This window comes from Nesoenas mayeri (genome assembly GCF_963082525.1).
Source record: "Nesoenas mayeri genome assembly, chromosome: 3".
Taxonomy (NCBI): domain Eukaryota; kingdom Metazoa; phylum Chordata; class Aves; order Columbiformes; family Columbidae; genus Nesoenas; species Nesoenas mayeri.
The window spans coordinates 112,121,113-112,142,756 of record NC_137544.1 but is presented as its reverse complement, the minus strand read 5'-3'; the positions used below and the strand labels follow the sequence as shown (position 1 = coordinate 112,142,756).

Sequence of the window (21,644 nt, the reverse complement as noted above, 5' to 3'; positions counted from 1 at the left end):
TTTCAGGCTGCTCCAACCAGCATTTATTGTCTCACTCGCAGCTCCCCGGCAGAGCTGAGGTGTCAGGCAGCTACTGCTGCCCGCTCCTGCCTGCTGGGGGGTCTGCACTGGGGTGGGAGGCACAGAGGGGTGAAACCCCCTTCCCTCTGCCCTCATGTCATCACTTACCGCTGCCTTTTTCCTGCCTCGGGCCTGCCAGGGGTTAATATCATTGCAGCCAAGGTGGCACGTTCCTTCGATCAAGGGTTTCCTCCTAAACCATATATAAATTATACAGTCCTAAAATTACATTCAGCCCTTTGAAAGCAACCGTGAGGCCGATGTGGCCCCTGGTAAAAATGAGTTTGACAGCCCTGTCCTAAATCCTTTAGCGCTGTCCCTCTTAGTGGTCTGCATCTCTTCCCCTGGCTGCCCTCTCGGTGGGAAAGCTTGGTGAAGAGATCCTGCCTAATATCACCTTAAATTAAGGGAGGGGTGTGGGGAAGCAGGAGATCCCACTGGGGAAAATCCGGAGAAATTCAGCATTAGGGCCCATGAACCTGGGGACCGTGGATGAGGGGGGTTTGGAGTCCTGCCTGCTTTAGTAGACAGCAGCATTTCCAAGCAGCTGGCTTGGAACATGGACACTGATTTCAAGAAGCCATTTTTCAGTACAGAGCTCTGCTTTAACACCTCCCGCCTCCAGCAAACGTAAAGAAGGTGCTTCTGCCACCCTGAATGCGACTGAGGGTCAACTCTGCCACCGATGGCTGCCCCCAGCTAGAGAAGACAGACAAGTTAATGCTCTAATTCCAGGGCTGAGGAGAACCTGTTCTCAATTTGGGGAACATCTGCCCTGCATGTAACTCCTCAGCTTGTACGGGATGAAAGCAAGAGTGGGCTCTGGACTCGGATCATCTCCCCAGGAGGAAATACATTCAAATGGAAGCAGCAGCAATACCCAAAAACCACAGAGGGGCTTGGCCAGCGCAGCCCCGGGAGAATCCAGCTCCAGCAGCAACGCTTGATGCCAGCTGTGGAGCTCTTGTCCAAGGAGGGGCTTGGGGGTCAGGACAGGAGCAACTCAACTCCAGCATCTCTAACGCCTTTGGGGGTTACCTGTGGATCCCAGTGGCCTCCACAAGCAGCAGCTGCTCTGTCTCCTGCCCTCCAGCGCCGCGAGAAAGCCAAGCCCAGGGTACAGCATCATCACGGGCCCGAGCTGGCCGTGCTCCAACAGCGTCACGGTCACAGTCCCTCCAGACCAGTTCCTCCTGCTGACGAACCTCACGAGCGCACTGACTCACAGCTGCCTTAGCCAGAGAGAGAAAACTGGATTTTGCTGCTCTGGGAGCCGGTTGCTCCCGCCGTGGAAAGGAAAAGGATTCAGGGGACTTGGGGAAGAGCTGAGCTTGCAGTTTGCTCGTTTTGAGGTCTCAGATGCAGGCGACAGCTCTGCCAGAAGTGATGCTGGCACAGAGGGCCTCCCCTGTTTAGGCAGCCCTCTCCACCATTTGGCAACAAGCTCAAATATAGAGAGCAGAAGCAGCTCTAAGCAGAGTTCAAAACACCACCTCCATCCCTCCAGTGCTACAGATTACTTCCCAAACACAGCGTGGCCTTGCCAGTCTCACTGAAGTGCTATAAACTGAGTTCTGGATAGTTAGGTTTGTCCAGTTTAAGTGAATAACCCTAATGCAACCAAAAGGAGAAAAAAATTAAAAAATCACCCAATCACCTCGGCCACTCAAATTCTGTTATTGAAAAGCCTCGGCTTAATGTGTCAGGGATCATCGGGACACGCAGAATTACTTGCAGAAAGGAGTACGATTCCGGTTTGTACATCCCCGCTGTGTGACGGGGCAGCGCCTGGTGCATGGCGGGGGCTCCGGGGCCAGCAGCGATACAGAACAACAGCCAGCACGCCTGTAAAAATTGCAGGCTGCTGACAGACGCTGCGGGAACCAAGCGAGGGCCGAAACGGATCCCGTGAATCATCCACTGCGGATCGGTTTAACCAGTTTTAAGTCCCACACCCGAAAGCAAAGACACCCCGGGACTGTGTAATCCCCGCTGAAGGAGTGGGGGAGATGGGGAGAGAAACGTGCCGGGCAGGAGGGACGGCTCTCCGACCTGGCCCTGGGGGTGAGCTCAACAAGTCCCAGCTTGCTCCCTCCTGCCAGAAACTCCTATTCCTGCCTCTCCTCCCATGCTCCACGCTCCTGCCACGACCTTCCCCCCGGCACGGCTGCCGCTGCCTCCGGGCTGGACCTGGCACCCGGAGAGCAAACGGGAGCCTAAAAACCAGGTCTCCAGGAGGAGTGGAGGTGTTGGGGGTGAAGTGAATGAGACCAGGGAAGGAGAAGAACTGACCTTTCCACAGTCCACAGGCTAGTCCTGGGGGGTAGTGAATCCGCTCGGCTCCCACTGACTTCATTTGTGCTTTGACCTTGAGCCAGGACCAGTGCTGTCCAAAGTGATAAAAAAATAGTAACTTAAAAATAAAGAGTGCCCCTCTCAAGTTAACCCCCGCCTAGCTGGTGCCTTCCTGGCCCTGCTTGCCAGGTTCAGAGCGTGCACGGTGGCTCCAGCCTGCCCAGCATCAGCGCCTAGCTAAGCCTGGCTTTATGCCTTACGGCTGGGCACTGGAATGCACCCCGGTTGGCTGGTAAATCCTTGGTGGGACAGCGGCATGAAGGAAAAACTGCAGCCTCAGGAGCAGTTAACACACCAATCGCATTTACTTGTGCCGCTCTAAATGCTAAACGCCTTCAACTGAGAAATATCAACATTTAAGCTTAAATTAAGATTTAAGAGGAACAGCAAGAAGAACCTATTCATTGCGACTTCCCTCTCTCCAGCGGACTTGCAATCCGTACCAGGGGAGAAGAACCAACAATTTCTGGTTACGGTGTCTGTTCTGCAGGAATTAATCTAAACTTTTTTGCCATCAGCTTCAGTGAGACTGGCAATTAGGCGCTGTTGTTCCAGAATGCCCTCTGCAGACAAATCTTTATACAGGGAGAACGCCTCCTGCTGAAAAGGGTTAAAACAACCAGTTTTAAATAAATAGCTTCATCTGATATATAATCTATTGCCCAGTATAACCACAGGACAAGCACATTTAAAGTGTGGTTTTTAACTGTGGTTAACCCTGAAATTAGGGACTTTATTTTTTTATTATTATTGTTATTATTATACCCATCTTTTTGCAGTACAGCTATCCCCAAAGCCGAGCTCAACTCCTGCTGCTTTAAAACAGTTCCTAACGCGACGCCTTCTCCTAACACAGCCAAGTCTCCAAAGAGGTTAACTTGTGTCTTCTGCACAAAACAGGTCCTGCAACTGTACATCAGCCAAAGTTAATACCTGCCACACAATGGGAATAAAGTTAGAAATGTATTTTGTAAAGCATTGCCTCCTTGTTAACCCTGGGGAGAAAAAACAGGCACTTACTCATGGTTTACTATCTCACGCAACCCTGAGAAGCATAATAATTTACCAACGTATAAATGGAGGGCTTAGCGGCAGCTGCACTACATAAACAGTCACTGGGGTGCTCTGAAGTTTCTATCAGTATATGGTATATAAAGCTGGGTGAATAACTGATTTTTCGGTTCGCTGGCAATCCTGAAAAAAAGGTTCAAAAACAAAATAACCATTTGGGGTCGACTGAAACAAATGTTTCACTTTGACTCTTCAGCCCTTTACAAAAGTTACCTCTGAAGATCATTCAAAATGAAAAGTCGCTTCAAAGAGGAAAAAATTTCAAAGCCTTTCATTTGGAAAATGCTGAAACAAAATAGGCTCCCCCCCCACCTCCCCTTAAAAAAGTTTGGCAAATCAAAACAACTCATTAAATGTTTTCATTTTGTCAAAATTTGCCTTTTTTGCTCAAGAATTTGCCCGGCTCCCACAAAACCAGTTTACACCTATAATAACTTAAAGAGAGACATTAGTAATCCTGATGAAATACGGGTTTAAAAGAAAAAAGGCCTCAGCCACTGTACAAATGTCCCGAAACTGAAACCCAGAAGAAGAAAGTAAGCTAAAAACCACTAAGCTCTTCTTGGCTTGGCAGGAGAATCTTATTAAGTCTGTGAATCGTATAGCCACAGATTTGGGATGTTGTAAAAATTAAATTAGTCTTACTTCTTATTAGCAAGTCAAGAACAGAACCAGGAGATTATGATACAGCGATGGCTATTGTGAGCCAATTTTTTCAGCGTGTTTCTGCTTTCCTCCTGCAGACCAACAAATCGCAGGCGCTCTCGCTGCTCTCATTAAGGCGGCGTTATTTTTAATCGCTGGGATGCAGGTTTCTGACTTTCCACTCAGACTAACGCAATTCAAGGATTGAACGCCACGCCGCAGTGAGGTTCTAATTTCGTTTCCCTGATTTGTTTTATTCGAAGCCTCTGCTTTATTTGTGCTCTGGAGCGGCATCTACCTCTGCAGCAGGACCCAGGGCAGGCAGGAGTTAAACCCTTGGGATACAGAGGTGGAGAAGGCATCTAACATCTGTCTGTCTGTCCATCCATCCATGCACACTCCCAGAAAGCAGGATGGCCTCACCCCTCCTGTTTTGCCCTTTTCTGGGAGTTTAGTCCAGGCTGCTGGATGGCTGTGATACCTCGAGTAGGGACACAGGCTGGCCAGCTGGGACAGGAGTGGTGCCTTTCACGTGGGACTAAACCCCAAAGATGAGGTTTATCCAGATTTCTCCATATTTTCACTCAGAATGCAATTGCTTCACGTGCCGGGGAAGAAGCGGGAGTGAGTTGATGTGTTTTTCTACCTGCTGTATTTTTAAATTAAGCCGGGCTTTAGCACTGCCTGCCTTCGTAATGCACAGCTTCCGGACATCCCGTCGTGCTCCTCACTGGAAATGGTAGAAAGCAAAGGGCGGATATTCCAAATGTCACACCCAAGCCTGGTTTTAAAACAGTAGAAAACAAAATAGAAGTGGTTTTTCCATTTCATAAACACACAGGGATGGGCAGCAACAGTTTGCTGGCAATTGTTTTAACAGTTCACAGCTGAAAGTGGCTTTGAATCCAGAGAAATCCTTGGAAGAAAAAGAAAATATAAATAAAGAACACCACTACAACACAAAGCAGAACTTAGACCATCTCAAATCACAACTATACTATGAAAATGCAGCCTTCCAAGGACAAATTCCAAAGCAATATTTAATGAGCCAGTACCTCCATTTATTATGAGTTGATTTGAATACTGGAGTCCCTTCATAACACGGCAGGTAGGTTTGATTTATTATTATTATTTTTGAACTAGTGCTTTTAATCCCTGGACAGCTGGCTATGAGCACAACAGGGCCAGAGGCTGAGGTTCTGTAAGCACCCCAAACACCTCTGTGACACTGAAAATGAGCCGCTCCCACGTGCTGCAAAACCCTGAGCAGGGCACCCATGAGATATGTCTGTACCCTGGCACCTACCTGAATTGCATCCAGTACCTCACGGAACAATCCCAGCTGCACCAAATGTCACACATATTTATGTATCTATTGGCATGTGTGTATAACTGTATGTAACTATATATGATCATTATATGAAATCAGGTCCTAACGGAAAATGGTAAACGGTCTGGGTAGCATAAATTATACAAACAAAAGTAAATGCAAGATCCCTATTTAGACACTTAAGTTGAAGTGTTTTCCTAGAGAAGCCACTCTTGATTTTATCAGCCTCTTCTTTGATCAGCTTCGAAGCAGCAGGCGACAATCACAGTGTGGATGCAGCATCTCTCTTGGCCCCGGCATTTGAACCAACTCTCCTTGCAGGGAAAGAGCACCTGCAATTCACAAGCTGCACCTCTGCAGCTACACGAGCAACTTCAGGAGAGCCTTTTCCTCCCCGTCTCTAGTTAATTAGAATTCCCCCGGTGTGGGTTTGTTCTGCAGGGGAAGAGCAAGGCCTACTGCTGTCTTGTTTTCCTCTTTTGCAGCTCTATTTTTGGGGAGCGTACAGCAGCAGCGGGGTCTGCAGCGCTCTGCCAGGCAGGAGAGCAAAGCGAACCGCGTTGAAAGTAGAGCATGAACTCCCTTGTGATCCTGCCAGCGCTCCCTCATCCGCCTCTACCTGTTTGGGTTGCTGAGAAGAAACTAGAGCCCATTATCAGGCTTGCCTCTTTGTCAGGTGTTTCTTTGATGTAAATTCAACCATGATCAAATGTGCTGATCGCAGCAAACAGCCAAAGAGTAACAAACATGCAAACTGCACAGTGACCTGCAGAGATTAGAGCAACCGAGGCTGTAGACAAATCGGGAAGATTAAACACAAATGAGCTAAGAAGTCTTGGGAGAAGTACCCAGGGAGACGAAAATAAGCAACGCAGACAGAAAATGAGAGCAAGGCAGACCAAAGATCGAACAGACCCTACTAGTGCATAAATCAAAGTCTTTCCCTGCCTCCCAATGCTTTAGCTTTACTCTAATACTTTTGTTTCAAGAAAGTCAGTGCTAGGCTCCTGCAGGGAAGCAGGCTGAGAGAAACCCTTACTGCATCTTTGCTGTATTCTGCCTGTCACACCACTGTCACTGCGTAACCAAAGCAGCCCACACAAAGCAATGAACAGGCTTTTTTCCCCCCACTTTTATATACATATATACATATTTTTTTGTTAAAAAACCCACCCCATACTTCTGGAGAGCTGCTGGGAGGACTTCCTTGCAATCAGAACCACCCTGCTAACCTCAGCTTCTGCAGAATTCACCTTCACTTACAACCCTGTGAATTCAAGGAAAGCCTACCTGGAGCTAATGGCATTATTGATATCTATCTTCTCGCAGCGTAACTTTCCCAAGCACAGAAGACCAGGAAGCTTGCAGGGCCAGAAAAATCACATGCACGTATATAATGTGATGCAATCCCACGGCTGTACAGCTTCTCCTTCAGCTTTACCTTGGGGACGCATGTGCTAAGGTATGATCTAGAGTTCCTCACGTGCATCGTGCTATTCAAACACACCGCAAATATGTCCCTGTCTGCAGCACAACAGCATCTCAAAAGCTTTCTTTAAAATTGGGAGAGTAGGGCTACTCTTTTGAAGACAGAAACACTTAATTTGGGGGAGCAGAGCATAGCATTACTTAGTTTTTCATCTGTCGCCAGTAGCAATGCCGTCACTTCATGAACTCTCAGATTTAGGGACCACTTAGCAGTGTGCCAGGTGGCGAGAGGGTATTAGACACCCAAATTCATGGAGAAAACAACAGAGCACCTAAAAAAGAAGTTGTTTTTCCACTAACCAACCTTTCTGTAGCTACATGAGATCTGCTGCTTTACTACAGGCATGTTTATTTTTCCAGTCCTGTAGTTGTAGACAAACTTTCTGTCTCCCTCAAAAAAATGAACTTCCACAGCAGCAACACTGGGACATCCGTGAAATTCCTCCTGCAAACATGCTAAAATCCCCCTTGCTGCTGCACACAGCTCTTTCCACCATCACTTGTAAACACAGGCAACGACATTGTGTTCACACTTGCAAAACAAGAATGAGTTTTCAACTATGCTGATCGGAAGCAGCGGAATAGGATCAAGACGTCAGCAAGGCAGATTTCAGCACACAAGGCCTATTATTTGCTGAAGAGATTTCACCTCCCCACTCACTCCTCCGAGATCAAAACACACCTCACGGATCAGAACACTTAGGAACAGCTTGAGAGCAAGTCCTGAACTATCCCCCCTAATGCTGCTGTGCCATTAGGCTGGCCTGGGCAGCACTAAACCTCACCAGTGCTAGTTAGGGTCTAGTCTAAGTGTGCATCAGTCCAACTCTGGTCTATTTTTTCCTGGGGGTTCAGTATATTTTCCAGCACATATAAATGACACAAGACAACCCAAGATGTAACATACCAGTTCAGCAGAGCCACGGTCCACATGCAGTTTACAAAAACACTTGCAAAAGGATCAGCACACATTTTGGAATGCAAAGGCAAATGCCATCTTTCTCGCCAGGACTGAGGTAAAGCCTCCAAGTCCTGCAGGTATCACCTGGAGCTTCGGGTATTAACTATCCCTGTCCCTGCATGCAGGACCCCTGGCCCATGCAGGCCATGGGGGACTACAGGACTAATAGCACCCAAGGGGATGATCCCATCCATTTCCTTTTATTTAAACCTGCTCAACGTGGAGGTCTAAGCCAAGCAGTGTTCAGTTGGAAAAATCCAGATCTCCTTCTTGCATCCACTCCCAATCTCAGGGGAAGGTGGGTTTCATGAAGGGGAGGGAATTTAAGCATGCACAGCACAATATTTCACTAGTTTTCTGAGAAAGGCTAAGCTCCAAAGCACCAATGTAGTCCTCCAGTGCACTACATGAATGAGACACTGGGAACAGGAGCCTGTGCCAGCTGCAATGGTCCTGCAAGCTGGAAAGGACCAAACTCCCCACCTCTTTGGTCCTGGACTGCGGGAGATTTGGCTGAGGCTGCCTCCTGAATGAAAGAGCAGCTTTCTGATGACTGAGTTCACACTGCCAGCCTGATAAGGAGCTGCATCGATTCGAAACCTAAAGGACAGCTGTTTGCTTCTCCCATTCCATCCTCCTTCCTCCTTCCTGGCCACACAAGGAGGAACACTGCCAGAACAGGCTTCATCTAGGTGGATAAGGATAGACAGAAAGGGAGAGGGCACCCCCTCAAAATGAAAAAGGAGGGAAAATTGTACCCTTAAGAGCACAAAGCAGCCATAGCACTGCTCATTTTGCCATTGTCAGAGAGGCAGCTCAGTCCAAGAGAAAGCAGAGTAACCTGTACAGTCCTAACAGCTGCAAACACCCATCACCAGCTGCATGTTGATTCTTAACACACTCCAGCATTAACTACATGACAAGAGGCTTTAGTGCTCCTAATGAAAACACAGTCCCTGTGCTCAGTAAAATAACACAGCAATGAAAAAACCCTTTTTGGTAGTAGAATTCATGTGCAAACAGGCTTCATGTCCAAGTTGCTGAGATTTGGACAAAACATTGATGAGATTTGGGGCTTGGAGAGGGAAGGGGAAAGGAATGGTTTGAAGGGCTGTGTGTGACACTTCATGTCTGCTTTTGATTTGTTTCCAAAACAGCCACACTTTTGTATTTGTGCTAAGACTCCTGCAATTTAAGAGCCAATCTTTGCTTTTTTGAAGGAGCCTGTTAGACACTTTGTGCTCTGCACTCCTGCGGAAGCTGCTCCCAGACTCTTCTCCAAGGCTGCTGTGCCTTTAGGAAGAGATCCAGCAGAATTGGTTGCCTCATCTTCTGTAAACTCCTTGGACTGCTGAGCATAAGAGAGTAAGAAAATCAGCAGTCCAACTACTCTGTGTCTGAACACAACTGACAGTGTTCACTTGTTGTTTCCAGACAGTCTCCTCACACCCTTCTTTTCCTCAGCTGAAAAAGACCTGAAAAAACAGCTCCAACCACAGCAAAAATTACAATTCAGCCAATATCACAGCTCTGCAGACCCAAGTGACAGCCAGAGAGGACACCAGCATGAACACTAGGCAGAGCCAGGTCTGCCATGGCCACACACATCTTCTGCACATCCCACCACACATCAGCCTGTCCATTGACTTTGGAAAAGCACACCGGGATGAAGTTGTGGGGCAGGAACAGCAGGACTGCCATCCCTTTCCCTGTGTCACTGTGGCCAAGACTTGTTGCTATCCCAAGCAACAGGGCAGATCCTGACTAGCATGTTCTTCTGGATATTTACACGAACAGGCTGCCGTTAACAATTAGAAATACCACCAGGACTAGCCTTGGAGAAGCCAATTTGTCTGTTCCTTTTGCTACTGGAGGTGGACCCTGTTGCAGATAAATTCCCCAAAGATGTGTGAGGTGCTTTAACAATGACACCAAAAGTGGTTGGTGTGGGATGGGAGGGCTTGTTCTCCTAAAGACGCAACTTGAGTCCAGAAGCCTTACCCCTTTGCAGTGCCAGGCCTGCTCCAACACAGCACGGCTCCTTAGGATGGAGCTGAACACCATGGTGGTCTTCAGGGCTTGTACCACAACCAGGTTTGCGTTGGCAGGAGGTCACAACTACCTGAGCTCTTCCTAGGAGTCATCCTCCTGAGTAGCTGGAGGCCAGTCAACAGATTTAAGTCGGATTCAAAGAACTTGCTTTTCTCCCCTTGTAATGCCTTCCAAAGAGCAGCTCAGGTGAAACAACACTTCCTGCCATTTGGAAGATTAAGGGTATCTTGAAAACCACAGCTGGCTTCAGTGAGCTGCCCTCACTGCAGTTCTGTCTGAGGGAAACAAGCACCAAGTGTTTTATCGCTTAAAGATTTAAAAACAATTGAAGCACATTTCATTGGAAAAGCAGGGACAAAGGCACAGACAAGGCTGCTGAGATGAAACTGCCCCCCTGACTCCCCTCCTTCCCCATTTAATACCTTCATTGCTTTAAATACGGGAGGCAAAGCTCACACAATGGTAACAATCTGGTAAGAAACCTTGTATTCTGAGGGGATTTTCTTGCTAGACCTGCCACTAAACATGCGACACTTGCAGCATGCACGTGTACTAATAAACCCCACGGTCCAGCCCTAACAAGTAAGGATCAGTCACAACAGCTGAACCGTCAGCATTAGCACAGGTGCAACAGGGCAGCAGCAAACGTCACCCTGGGGACACAAGCAGCGAGGACACAGGTGGAAGCCCAGCAGAACACACCTTGGGGCACAGAGCCTCGAAGGGTCAGCTTCATTTTGATGCCTCACAGTTCAGTTTATTGCACACATGCACATGTGAGTACATGTTCTAAACATACAAAGCTATGCCAAAAGGATGATTAAGCTCATGGAAAACCATGCCAGAAGGATAATGAAGTCTGCTTAGAAATATCTATGATACCTTAATTTGATTCTCCTTTGAATCAGTCTTTAGTTCCAGAGTCTCATTTTTTTGTTTTCCACAGGACCATGGTGTCTTTCAGTTCAACAAGAAGTATTTTTTTTGCCCCTTCACGTTCTACACGTAGTCTCAAGCCTTATTTAAGGCACATAATCTAGTTTTTATATGGAGTACAGTATTAAGCAGCTCTGCAGGTATATGCCCTAATGTTAAGTGAGTACATCGTGACCAAAAAAATAAACAGTGGATCTGCAGAGAAAGATTCAGAGCTCCTAACCTAGGATCATACTTCCATTTGGTGACCATACAGTAAACTTGGACATAATACAGTGAGCACTTCCCTATGCCTTTGAGATGTGTGATACTTCCATCAGCTGAACGTTTCTGAGATGTTGCTGACAAACTACAAAGATGAGCACAGCATTTCCAAGAGTTGATCTTTGCAACCCTGCTATAATGCAGGGATAACAACTTACATCACAGGTTTAAGAACAGGTTGACAAGGTGAAAACAAGAGCTCCAGCAGTTTTGGGTGCTTAGAACATGCACCTGAGCCCTGGTGTCACAGAGCCCTGATTGTATATCAGACAAGCAAAGCTCCTAACTGCTTAAGCTACGTCCCAGAGCAATTAACATTTCTGCACATCCCAATCAGGCAACTCATGCTGAGCACCAAGTGACAGAAATGCACAAGTGACCTCCTGCAGAAAAGCCGGCATGGCCAGCTGCTTCAAGCCAGGACGGTGTTGCGCTCCACTGCGCCTTCTCTGGAGTTCCCACATAAGGCCATCCTTTCTCTTTAGTTATACGAAGCAGGAGCCCTATGGAGAAGAGTTTCACTGCACTACGCTGATTTGGAGAATAAATCTGCGCAGGGCATGAGGCAAGGATCAAGTGAAGACAGGATGATATGTAAGTAACGACTGTCACATTGCAGATGCGTGACAGGACTAAATCTGCAGTTCCAAATCACAGCAGTGGAGCTTATTAGCTTTTGAGGACTCGATTTTATACCTACAGTCTGGATTCATAACGTACCCCCTTATTTAAAAATATTTTTTAAAAAAGGTCTTCTAACATCTGGACTTGTATCAGTGTTAAAACGTGCACCAGTAGCTGCATTTAAACCCCTTACGTCTGCAGTCCAGCTCTCTACCAAAAATAATTGATAGCAATAGCAGGCTGTTGCGATGCTTGCAACTCATACTCACCCCATGGGTTTGACACATTTTCTCTGTGGTATAGTAACAAAGAGACATGGGTCACTGAGGCTCAGGTCCAGATTTTGGAGAAAAGCAGCCAGTGGGCACAGTGTGAGCGCCTGTAATCCATCCCAGGCTTTCTCTCCTCTCCAAATGCCCCTGCTCCTCATGCTTGTATCCCACTTTCTCCACCACCTGCTCCTCCTATAGCTATCCCAGCTGCCTGCACACTGAGTCCTGCTTCACCTCCTTATTTCCCCTGCTCAGAGCTTCTTGGAGCTCTTGCTCTATATTTTCTTCCAGCTCCTCTTCACCCTGCTTTTAGCTGTCTGCATTGGAATGTGTTGTTTCTCCCCATCTCCCTTGATGCTCTGGGTTCACCAGGCTGCCTGTGCCTTTAGTGGCTGCACTCTTCAGCACAGAGGCCAAATTACGAAAATTTCTCTGCTTTTGTAGCAGACATTCCTAGCAGATGCTATGCAATTATTAGATGCCATATGCTTTTATAAATTACACTCAAGTGTATTTTTCAACTATCCTGCATTTTCAGACTGCTCTAAAATGTAAAAGATAATTACGCAGAGGTACAGAACTGGCACGAAAGAGTTGCAACGAGAAGTAAGGAGTTGGGCCAAGGCTGATCCATCTTACATGCATTGAGCTATGTCTCCCTTGCATCCTATAAAGACTACTAGATATTTAACCCAAATGCTGCAGTCCTGCGGTCCTACAACAAAACTCCGCACGTGCCGATCTGATTACCAGGTAAAATTCTGTGCAACAATCCAACATGATGAAGGGTTAACTTCAGTACATGCTAATTGCATTTGAGGGCATCTACACACATTATGTGTAAGCTTTATTTTTGGCATTTCAGAATGAATCTGTCAAGCTAATCATATTCTGAGAAGGTCTTAACGTTTCGAGTGCCGTGGGAAGCCCAGCACTGCCAACACCTGCAGCAGGTGGTAATGCTCCCGATAAGTCGGTGCTGAACCACTGAGTGTCAGCGTGCAGCCTTTTGGACAATACAAGCAGAGTCCAGCTCTTCCGAGCCGGCATACAGGGGCCTGCAGCTCGCTTCACAGTGGGAGTTTTGGACTTGGCTTCATGGCCACGTTCCAGCTCCGGCAATTCCATCTGAACCGGGTGTCCTCTGCCGCTTCTGCTGGAGGAGCACGGGAGCGCCTCGCTATTAAATGACAATAGTTCTCAAGTGAACGTGATGCACGTTGACATGTCTGATGACAATGCACAGCAACACGTATGTGCAGAAAGTATCAATTACCATCCTGCCCATAAGCCTACTGGCAAGATTAAGCTAGATAAGGCATGCCGTGTCAACGGCAACAGCATGGAAGGACAACTCCAGCGCAGCCGGATCTGCTAGACAAAACCTTCTGCATAAGAACAAAGCTGTCTGTACAAGACCGGAGGAGAGAGATAGAGAAACCTGTCTGTCCATCTCACGATCAACAAAAAAGAAGCGAGCTTAAGCTAGGAGACAAAAAGCAACGCTACATTTTTAAGGCAAGCAGCATTCACCTCAAAAGGCCGAATTCCTGAATTTTAGATGGAAGATTTACATCTTTCAGCAGTGTGAAGGTCTGTGGGATGCCTTTCTTTTTTTTTAGACTCTACGTAGTATGAGGTTTCACCAAGCTTCAGATTGGTACATCAGTCATAATAGAAATCTCCTTTCCTCCTGCCATTTCTTCCCCCTCCCCCACCTACCGCAGGCCACCAGTATCGCACTTGGAGACTGGAAGACAAATGGGCAGCTGCCTCTAGAGGCAATTGTGAGGAGACTAAAGATCAACTTGCAGCTGGCACTTCCACCCCCACCTCTCCTTAATACTTCAGTCCACTTGCTGCCAGACAAGGATCACGAGTCAGCTCCTAAACATATTCTCCTTGAAACAATAGCTATAGCTCTGCGCTGCAGCTATACAGCTCCGAGGAACACGCCACGGTTACAGAAACAAAAGGGCTGATTTTAACCTACAGCAGCCCAACACCAGAACTGAATGATATGAAAAGCACGCGCTAAAGAATACTGCTAAACCTGCAAGATTAGTAAAGCCAATTCTGACATGAAACAGGCATGAAGTCAGTGCTCTACTGAAAAATCTGCAGAAGCAGCAAATACAAGTGTTTTCGGGGATACACAGTAAAGCAGATGGCTTTTGCATAAACCTTTTCAGCTACAGAGTGCGGTTTGATACCACAGCATTGTATGCTGCAGCACTAATTGGAGGGCAGAGGAGCCAATTTAGCCTTTATAAATTAGCTTTATCATAACCACAGGAGCAGCTCCCTCAGTTCTGAGTGGCCACCACTCACAAACTCCTGCGTTCACAAAGGTGGAACTCCAGTGCTCAGCTCTTGAGGACATTTTGAGAGGACTCCCTAGAAAGGAAAAAAGCTTCTTTTTGCAAGGACAACATTTCAGCTTACCAGCTAATCACACCAAACTCCTAACTTTTCTGTCCCAAGTGCTGTCAGATGACAAAGAATTCAAAGAAGAGGTAAGAAAATGCACTGAAGATTTCTTGGAACTAGATGTTAACTGATGAACCAGTGGTGACTACCAAACACTTAAAAGAACTGTGCACATAGTAAAAGGTTAGACACGGAGAGTCTATGCCCACGAAAGACACCTTTAAGAAATATCAGTACCCAGAACATGCCTTATCTGAGACCCTCTGAAGAGATGTTGCTGAGAGAGCTATGGTGGAAGCTAACATTTTAGGGAACTTCAGTGAATGCTACTCTTAGGTTTTTATTTCTAGCTAAGAAATAGGCAAAACCAGTTGTCCTTTCTCGCCTCACCAGACCTTTTCTTACAGCTGAGTATTGCCAGTTACTTTGAAGAAGTCTCTAGCCCAAAACACTGACATGTCTTGAGTCATGTTGCCCTATAAGCCAGAAGGCATGTTGGAGAAAGAAATAAAAGACTAAATCATAACATGTTCAAAGAGACAGGACAATTAAAGAGAAGTCTGCTTGTGCAGGACCCCAACAGGTGTGTTTTGTGGAACTACACAACATGAATTAGGAAGTTCTACTGTTAATGCAGTGCATTGATTTTACCATCCAACAGAAACGTGTAGAATGTATACATTCTATATAAAAAGACAGCAGACTATATACATATGTATCTTTTAAATTATTTTATTTTATGTAAGCTAAAAGGAAATTTACACACTTAAATCTCAAAAGACCTTGGGCATGCACATTGACCTTTTTAGAGGTTCTTCTACATAGCTCTCTTTTTTCCATAGGAATTTCCCCAGACATTTACAACCCATAGTTTTTACTGTATATACAGCCTAAAACCATAGCAATCTATGATTATGTCATTTTACACTGTGCAAAATCAAACAGGAATAGTGGTACAACAGAACATAAAAAATTTCAACAGGTAAATTTCATTGTAAGACATTCATATAGTTTTGGTCCTTCTTTTCAAAATCAAACTGATTAAAAGCAGACAACCTTCTAATGACCCCCAAAAATCAAGTGTTCAGACAGGGATCCATAACCGGAACAAGAAGTTACTGACAGCATAACTTTCAAAAGGCTATATAGTGACAGAGCCATACTACTGAAGTTTAAGAACATAAAAATTGATCAGCCAACCAATCAACCAGGGAGAGGGGAAGGAGGAGAAGAAAAGGAAAAACACATCTTAAACCGGTTGAAACAAAACAGAAATTATTGGTTTTTAAAGAAACAACAATAACTGAAAACCTGCAAAGGGACAATGTAACCTTTTTTTTCCCCCCAGCAACATCCATTTTAATATATGCAGGAAAGAAAAGATGCTCAATGCAATCTGAAAACCTTTAAGGGGGACTTCACAGATTGTGAAGAATGAAGTTTTCATTATATGTTTCCAGGATTTTTTTTTTTAAACTTTTTAAAGTTTTGTAAGAAGGACACCACCAGTGTATTTCACAAAGACATAAATGTATACACCCCAGCACAAGAAAAAGAATAGATCTTCAAAAAGATTTACCCCCAATTATTTACATTTTTCTCTAATATAAATTTAGGACTCCAGTATGTAAATAAATATACATTACTATGTATACCTTTCTAGTGCTGCTTACCAACAAATCAGCTGAACTTTTTTTTTATTAAAGCAAGATTGCTTTTATGACCCACAGAGGGAAGAAAAAAAATCAATAGAAAACGTCCAATTCACATCACTTTAGTCTACCTTTTCTTGGCAGCTTGTTGAAGGTGTTAATGTGGCTGGGAACATCAACACCTTGGCATGCATGAAAGTTAAGTCAGGAAGGCTAGAAATCACCTTGGCAGCCTCTTCACTAAGATGTTCTTCCTTTTTAGGCTTCCTGTTGAGAAGAAAAGAACAAAGTGCATTAATCCAGTACCTGATATCCCTTGGATTACTGAAAGAACCGCTGATTGAAGCAGTGTTCTGGCAGTTTGTTCTCCCATTGACAGGCACTTCTGTAAGCTACTTGAAGGTAGTCTAATGTTATAATACCTGCTCGCCTACCAACAAAATGTTAATATAGAAAGTCATCAAAATGTTCCTGAATATTGTTGGAATACGGAGAAAAAAATTCTATTCAGATGCTAATTTATATATCTATATACACATTTTTTTTTTGGCAGGTTCCAGTGTGCCATTCTGGGAGTGCTTACTTGAAGAAGTAACCATGCCCATATTCTAAGAATAAGACAAGAGGAGCATTAGTTCTAAACTACTTAAATCCAGTATAATCTTTCAAAATAAAATGGAAAAAATCTTGAAATGACATTTCGAAATTCCTAACTTACTTCTTAATACTTTTAAAATAAAAAGGACGTACTTATGCTGTGTTTCTGACATGACTGTACTCAGATTATGCATCATACCACTCTATATCATGATCCACAAAGGCTTGTCCCCCTAGGGCTCATCAGCAGCAAAAGGTGGCTCACAATTTGTAACTACTTGCTTTGAAGTGCAGTAGTACGTGTAGCCATAAGGATACATACAGCAGTTTGGGAATCACTGGAGTTTACTTTGCCTTTTGCATTATTCACAAGAATTACTGAGCGCAAATGAATAAAGAGGTCTGAATCCCACGTCGCTTGATTCTTACTATTATGCAAGAAACTCACATTTCCGAAGTAAAATGAAGCTTGGCTCAGTCTGCTACAGAAGACTCCCCCCTCCTCTGCCCAGGCACACGTTTTACAGATGTCTGCCTTATCTTTGAAAAATGCTGCCTATCACTAGAAATACTCAGTTTTCCATCAAATGTAATTCCAGTTCCAAAAAGGCACCTGCTACATCCTGTAATGACATTAGAAATTCCACCTAAATAAGCTCCCCCATGGTTGGGGCAAAAAGCTGATACAAATGGTTTGAATCAAATAAACTGCTTTTCCCCAGAACACTTCAAACATTTCCTTTCTATATCTTTTCTTAGTTATAAAACTTTAAACTGAGCCCATGAGAGGGCAATCATACTGATCAAGAAGCAGCATGTACTTGTATTTTCTTCTGTCAACACACATCAGGATTGTTTCCTGAACTGATCAGAGATCAGGGAAAAGCAGGGGGCTACATGTTTGCTTCAGCAGCAGCCTCAGACTTTCTCAGCTAGGAGAAGAAAAAAAGGTCTGGAGTCAAACTCATCCTTGACATCACTGATCATCATGTTGACACTGAACTATCACTTTTGTTTGCTACTTGAAATCTCCTCTTGATGAAAGATCTCTAGATGAGGCAGCCTAGATACTATATCTGAGTTTCCTTCACTAGAATAGCAATATTTTTTTTCCTCTGCTGCCGTGGAATTTCATGAGCCACTGACTAGGCAGATTACCAAATTCTGGAGGATAAACAAAGCTGTGCGCTGGATTTACTGAAGGAAGAAGCAGAGAGCCAATATGTGCCTCCTTCCCTAAAAACTTCACAGTCGGCTCTGTTTGCACTCCAAGGACTATCTCTGAGCTGTTGAAATGTGGCTGTCATCCACCACTGTGTTATCAGTATCTGGTGCCACTATTAGTAACCACTTACCACAAGCCTCTTAAAGGTACAAACTCCTGGTGATCAAGGACTAACAGCTAACAAAGGAGTGTTTGACAGAGGAAGCCAAAGGAAGAGGGCTGACTCAGAGATCTGCATTAAAAGGAGTTCCTGCAATTGTTAATCAGGCACCGAGATGGAGCTCACTCACTCCTTGCTATTTATATGCCTCTTCCTCCACTGTGGCATGCTAAGAAATGGTACTGTTGGGTCACAGAGGCAGTGCTGCATTTTATTCGGTGATGGTGCAGAGGACCTTTATCACAGGACGATGCTATTGCTCTTGCTGCACCAGCCAGCCTCTGCAACACCCCCGTGGAACACACACACCAGTGAGCCCCGTCAGGTGTGAATCCCACTATGTTACTGAATGCTCCCCTTCTGGCTGGAGGCTCTTTGTAATAATCGAACTACTTAATGTGCTCTGTAAAAAGTATCTATTAAAGGATGAGCTAACACACACAGCAAATGTTATTTAACTATGACCAAGTTACAGCTATAGATACAATCACTTGGTAATGAGACTCAAAAGCTTTTTAAAAATCATCTCAGTGCAAAAAGGGGCGAGACAGCCTAAAGTTTCATTCTTCGGTCACGAGAAGCAGGTTCTTCTGCAAGACAATAAAACTGGACACTGCATGTACCCTTTGTAGGCAACTGTCAGCACCTTCAGTAGCAAATATCACCACAGAAAACCCTAAACAATTACTAACTCTCTAAAACGAAAAGACACAGTCTGCAGTGACGATGCTACTTTTTTTACCCTTAAAACTTACCAAATTGCCTAATAACTGTGATGCCTTTTGACAGAGGCAAGAACCATGTCAGGTGCATTAACTACAGTCACTGCTTTTGCTGAAGAAGTTCCCACTGTCAAGAGATTCTTTTGCTAAACCTTGGTCTGTGGGTGGCCGTTCCAGAGGTTCTCCTCATGCACTCCTAATTTCTAGCTACTGTGGCTTACAGAACGGACACCCAAGGGGATTGTCAGTGGCACCTGTACTACCTCTGCCTGCTTGGGAACCAGAACTTGCAATTACTAAATCCTTAAAGGACCCAGCCCTGGCTCAAAACAGGGTCCCTGGCTATTCAGGTATTAAAACTACATTTTACAGGATACTTTGCCCCCACACGTCTTCTCTTCCATGAGGTTACAGTTCCTCCCAAGACAGAGGGGATACCCTTACGCAAGCAAATAATTGCAAGTCCCTCTACCTGTTGGCACAAGGTTTCCTTTTCAAAGGCATGTTAACACTAAACTGCAAGAAATTAGCCAGACTGAAAGGCAGGAAAATTGCTGGAAGAAAATTTAGCAAGAAATAGGGAATGCTTTGTTGATGAGTCACTGACACCTCACTGTTCTGTTTCATATTCCGACCCCTTCCTGAAGCATTCAGTTCTTTCAGGACTGCAGACAACTCTCATGTTTGCAAAGAGTTTTGTGGATAGCACCAGCAAGGCCAGGCTCTAGTAGCAACAATGAGCTGATTAGAGAAAAGCACTTTGAAAAACAACAATCACCCTGTAATTAAGTGTTAGCCTGCTCCATCCAACACCGCCCACAAGGAGTATTTCCAGTTTAAATGAGGGTTTTGGGCACTTCTTGGAAAGGCATCAGCGCTCTGCTTTCCTTCAAAAAGACAGCAGATAAGCTTTTGATCTCTGCCAATTGCATGGAACCGGGCAAGGCTGCAGAGTGTCTCCGTGGAACTGTACTGGATCCCTGACCCTCAACACTTACTGCTGCCAGCAAGGTTTCAAGTTCAAGCTGAGGGGGAAGTGTCCCCTCCTCTCCCAACAATTTCCTTCTGGGAAACTGCATTTCCAGCTTCAAGTGATGGGTTTGCAAGCAGATCCTGAGTTCAGACAAGTTACAGAAATGGGGTGGCCTTAGCACAACTGAAGTTGACACTGGCCACATCTTCCCTAATCAGTTATCATGAATGGATAATAGTCCATATTTCCAGGGTGATGCATAAATGTCATCCTCGTTGAGCTGGTGGTATTTCACTAAGAATTAAAACAAACATTCAAAACAAAACCATTTTGATTAGAAAAAGCTAACATACTGCAACACACATGGCATACTGCTGAGATAAAGCCTCATATCTCTGAAGGTTTCTAGCTTGAAAAAGAGAAAAAAACAGACTGCTTTTCTTTCAGAGAAGATGACATCAAAAAAGAAAAATACACTTCAGTTTTTTAAAATTCAGTTGACAAAAATATACAAAATGTACTGAACAGTAAAAAAGGTGCTTTAAATCAGGTAATCCTTGTGTGTGTCTGAACTTAATCACCAAGTCTGAGGTGCCCAGCCTCTTCCTACAGCACATCTAGAACCTCTTCCTATCAGTAAGCAATGCTCTCCAGAACAGAGGAAGAACTTTGACACCTAGATGAAGAGCTTTAGCAGTGCAAATAAGAACTCTTAAGTGCAGCATGGAAGCACTGGAAAAAACCCAAACCCTTCATATCAAAAAACAACAACATAGAAAAGTGAAGGTCAACGTGCATTTAAGCAAAGCAGACTTCCCTGTTCCTTTGTAAAGAAAAAGTAAGCTAAGATATCTTAAAGCAAGCAAATAGGTGCAAATCTAGGAATGGAGATAAAATAATCAATATTGACACATTTGGAGTTTGTATGACCCTGCTGTGAGTTTGTGGCGATGTTTAAACTAGACTTAGAATATATTACAAAAATATTTCAACTGCAACTATGTTTTCTAATCAGCCAAAGTCAAACTTTCCCACTAATGTATCTTCAGAAAGAGTCTATGCACTCTGTGGACAGAAAAATAGGCAATCCAAAAGCCGAGACACAAAATGAGCACTGAGGTGTGGAGGTCCCTCTACTGGTCCTCCCTTGAAATTTCATGGCTTGTTGATCTTTTTTATTCAGTGTTCACTTTGAATACTTTCACTGTAGAGAAAATTATCGTGCTAGTTTTCCTATGAAAGAATATGTTTTAAAAGAGCTCTTGAAAATTACAGTTCTAGTCATTTTAAGAAAGCCAGCTATCTCCCACCATTATAAATCATTACATTTGCCATAACTCTCTTCAAGCCTGTTTCCTCTCTTAAGTGCTTCGCTGCACAGAAACTTACCTATTTAGTTTTAGAGTGCTGAATAAACCCTAAAACTCCCTTATGGGTGAGGCTATGTTAGTATCTATTAATCGCAATGCAACTAATATTTGTTCCATGTCAAGGCACACACTTCCTCAACAATAGAAACATTTTACTTGGTAAGAATCATTCAGTGATTCTTTAATAGGCATAAACATAAATTACACATTAAGACAGCCCAGGATTCTAACCCTAAGATAAACAATTAAAAAAATAAACCCAAAGAATACAAGTTTGTAAGTGGAGAGACTATTCTGTACCCGTTCAACAGACCAGACTTCAAGGAAGACATCTGACATCTAAAGCCTCTTTACATAGACTGTACCTATGAAAAAAAGTACAGAACTTCACATGAGATCTGTGAAGCAGAAAGGACATGCTAAACCAACTACAGGCTCATTCCTTAACTCACAACAC

General features: G+C 44.5%; 1 protein-coding gene across 2 annotated transcripts in view; it reads right to left on the bottom strand.

Moving 5' to 3' along the window:
• Positions 1–15,228: 15,228 nt before the first annotated feature.
• AFTPH (aftiphilin) overlaps positions 15,229–21,644 on the bottom strand; it is a 35,092-nt gene continuing 28,676 nt past the window's right edge. The window contains exon 9 of one of the 2 annotated variants that reach the window (XM_080343089.1): positions 15,229–16,407. In XM_080343089.1, the coding sequence (XP_080199215.1) occupies positions 16,263–16,407 (145 nt within the window). In that variant the 3' untranslated portion in view covers positions 15,229–16,262. The remainder of the gene's footprint in view (positions 16,408–21,644) is intronic. The other variant, XR_013922040.1, reaches the window with a different exon arrangement.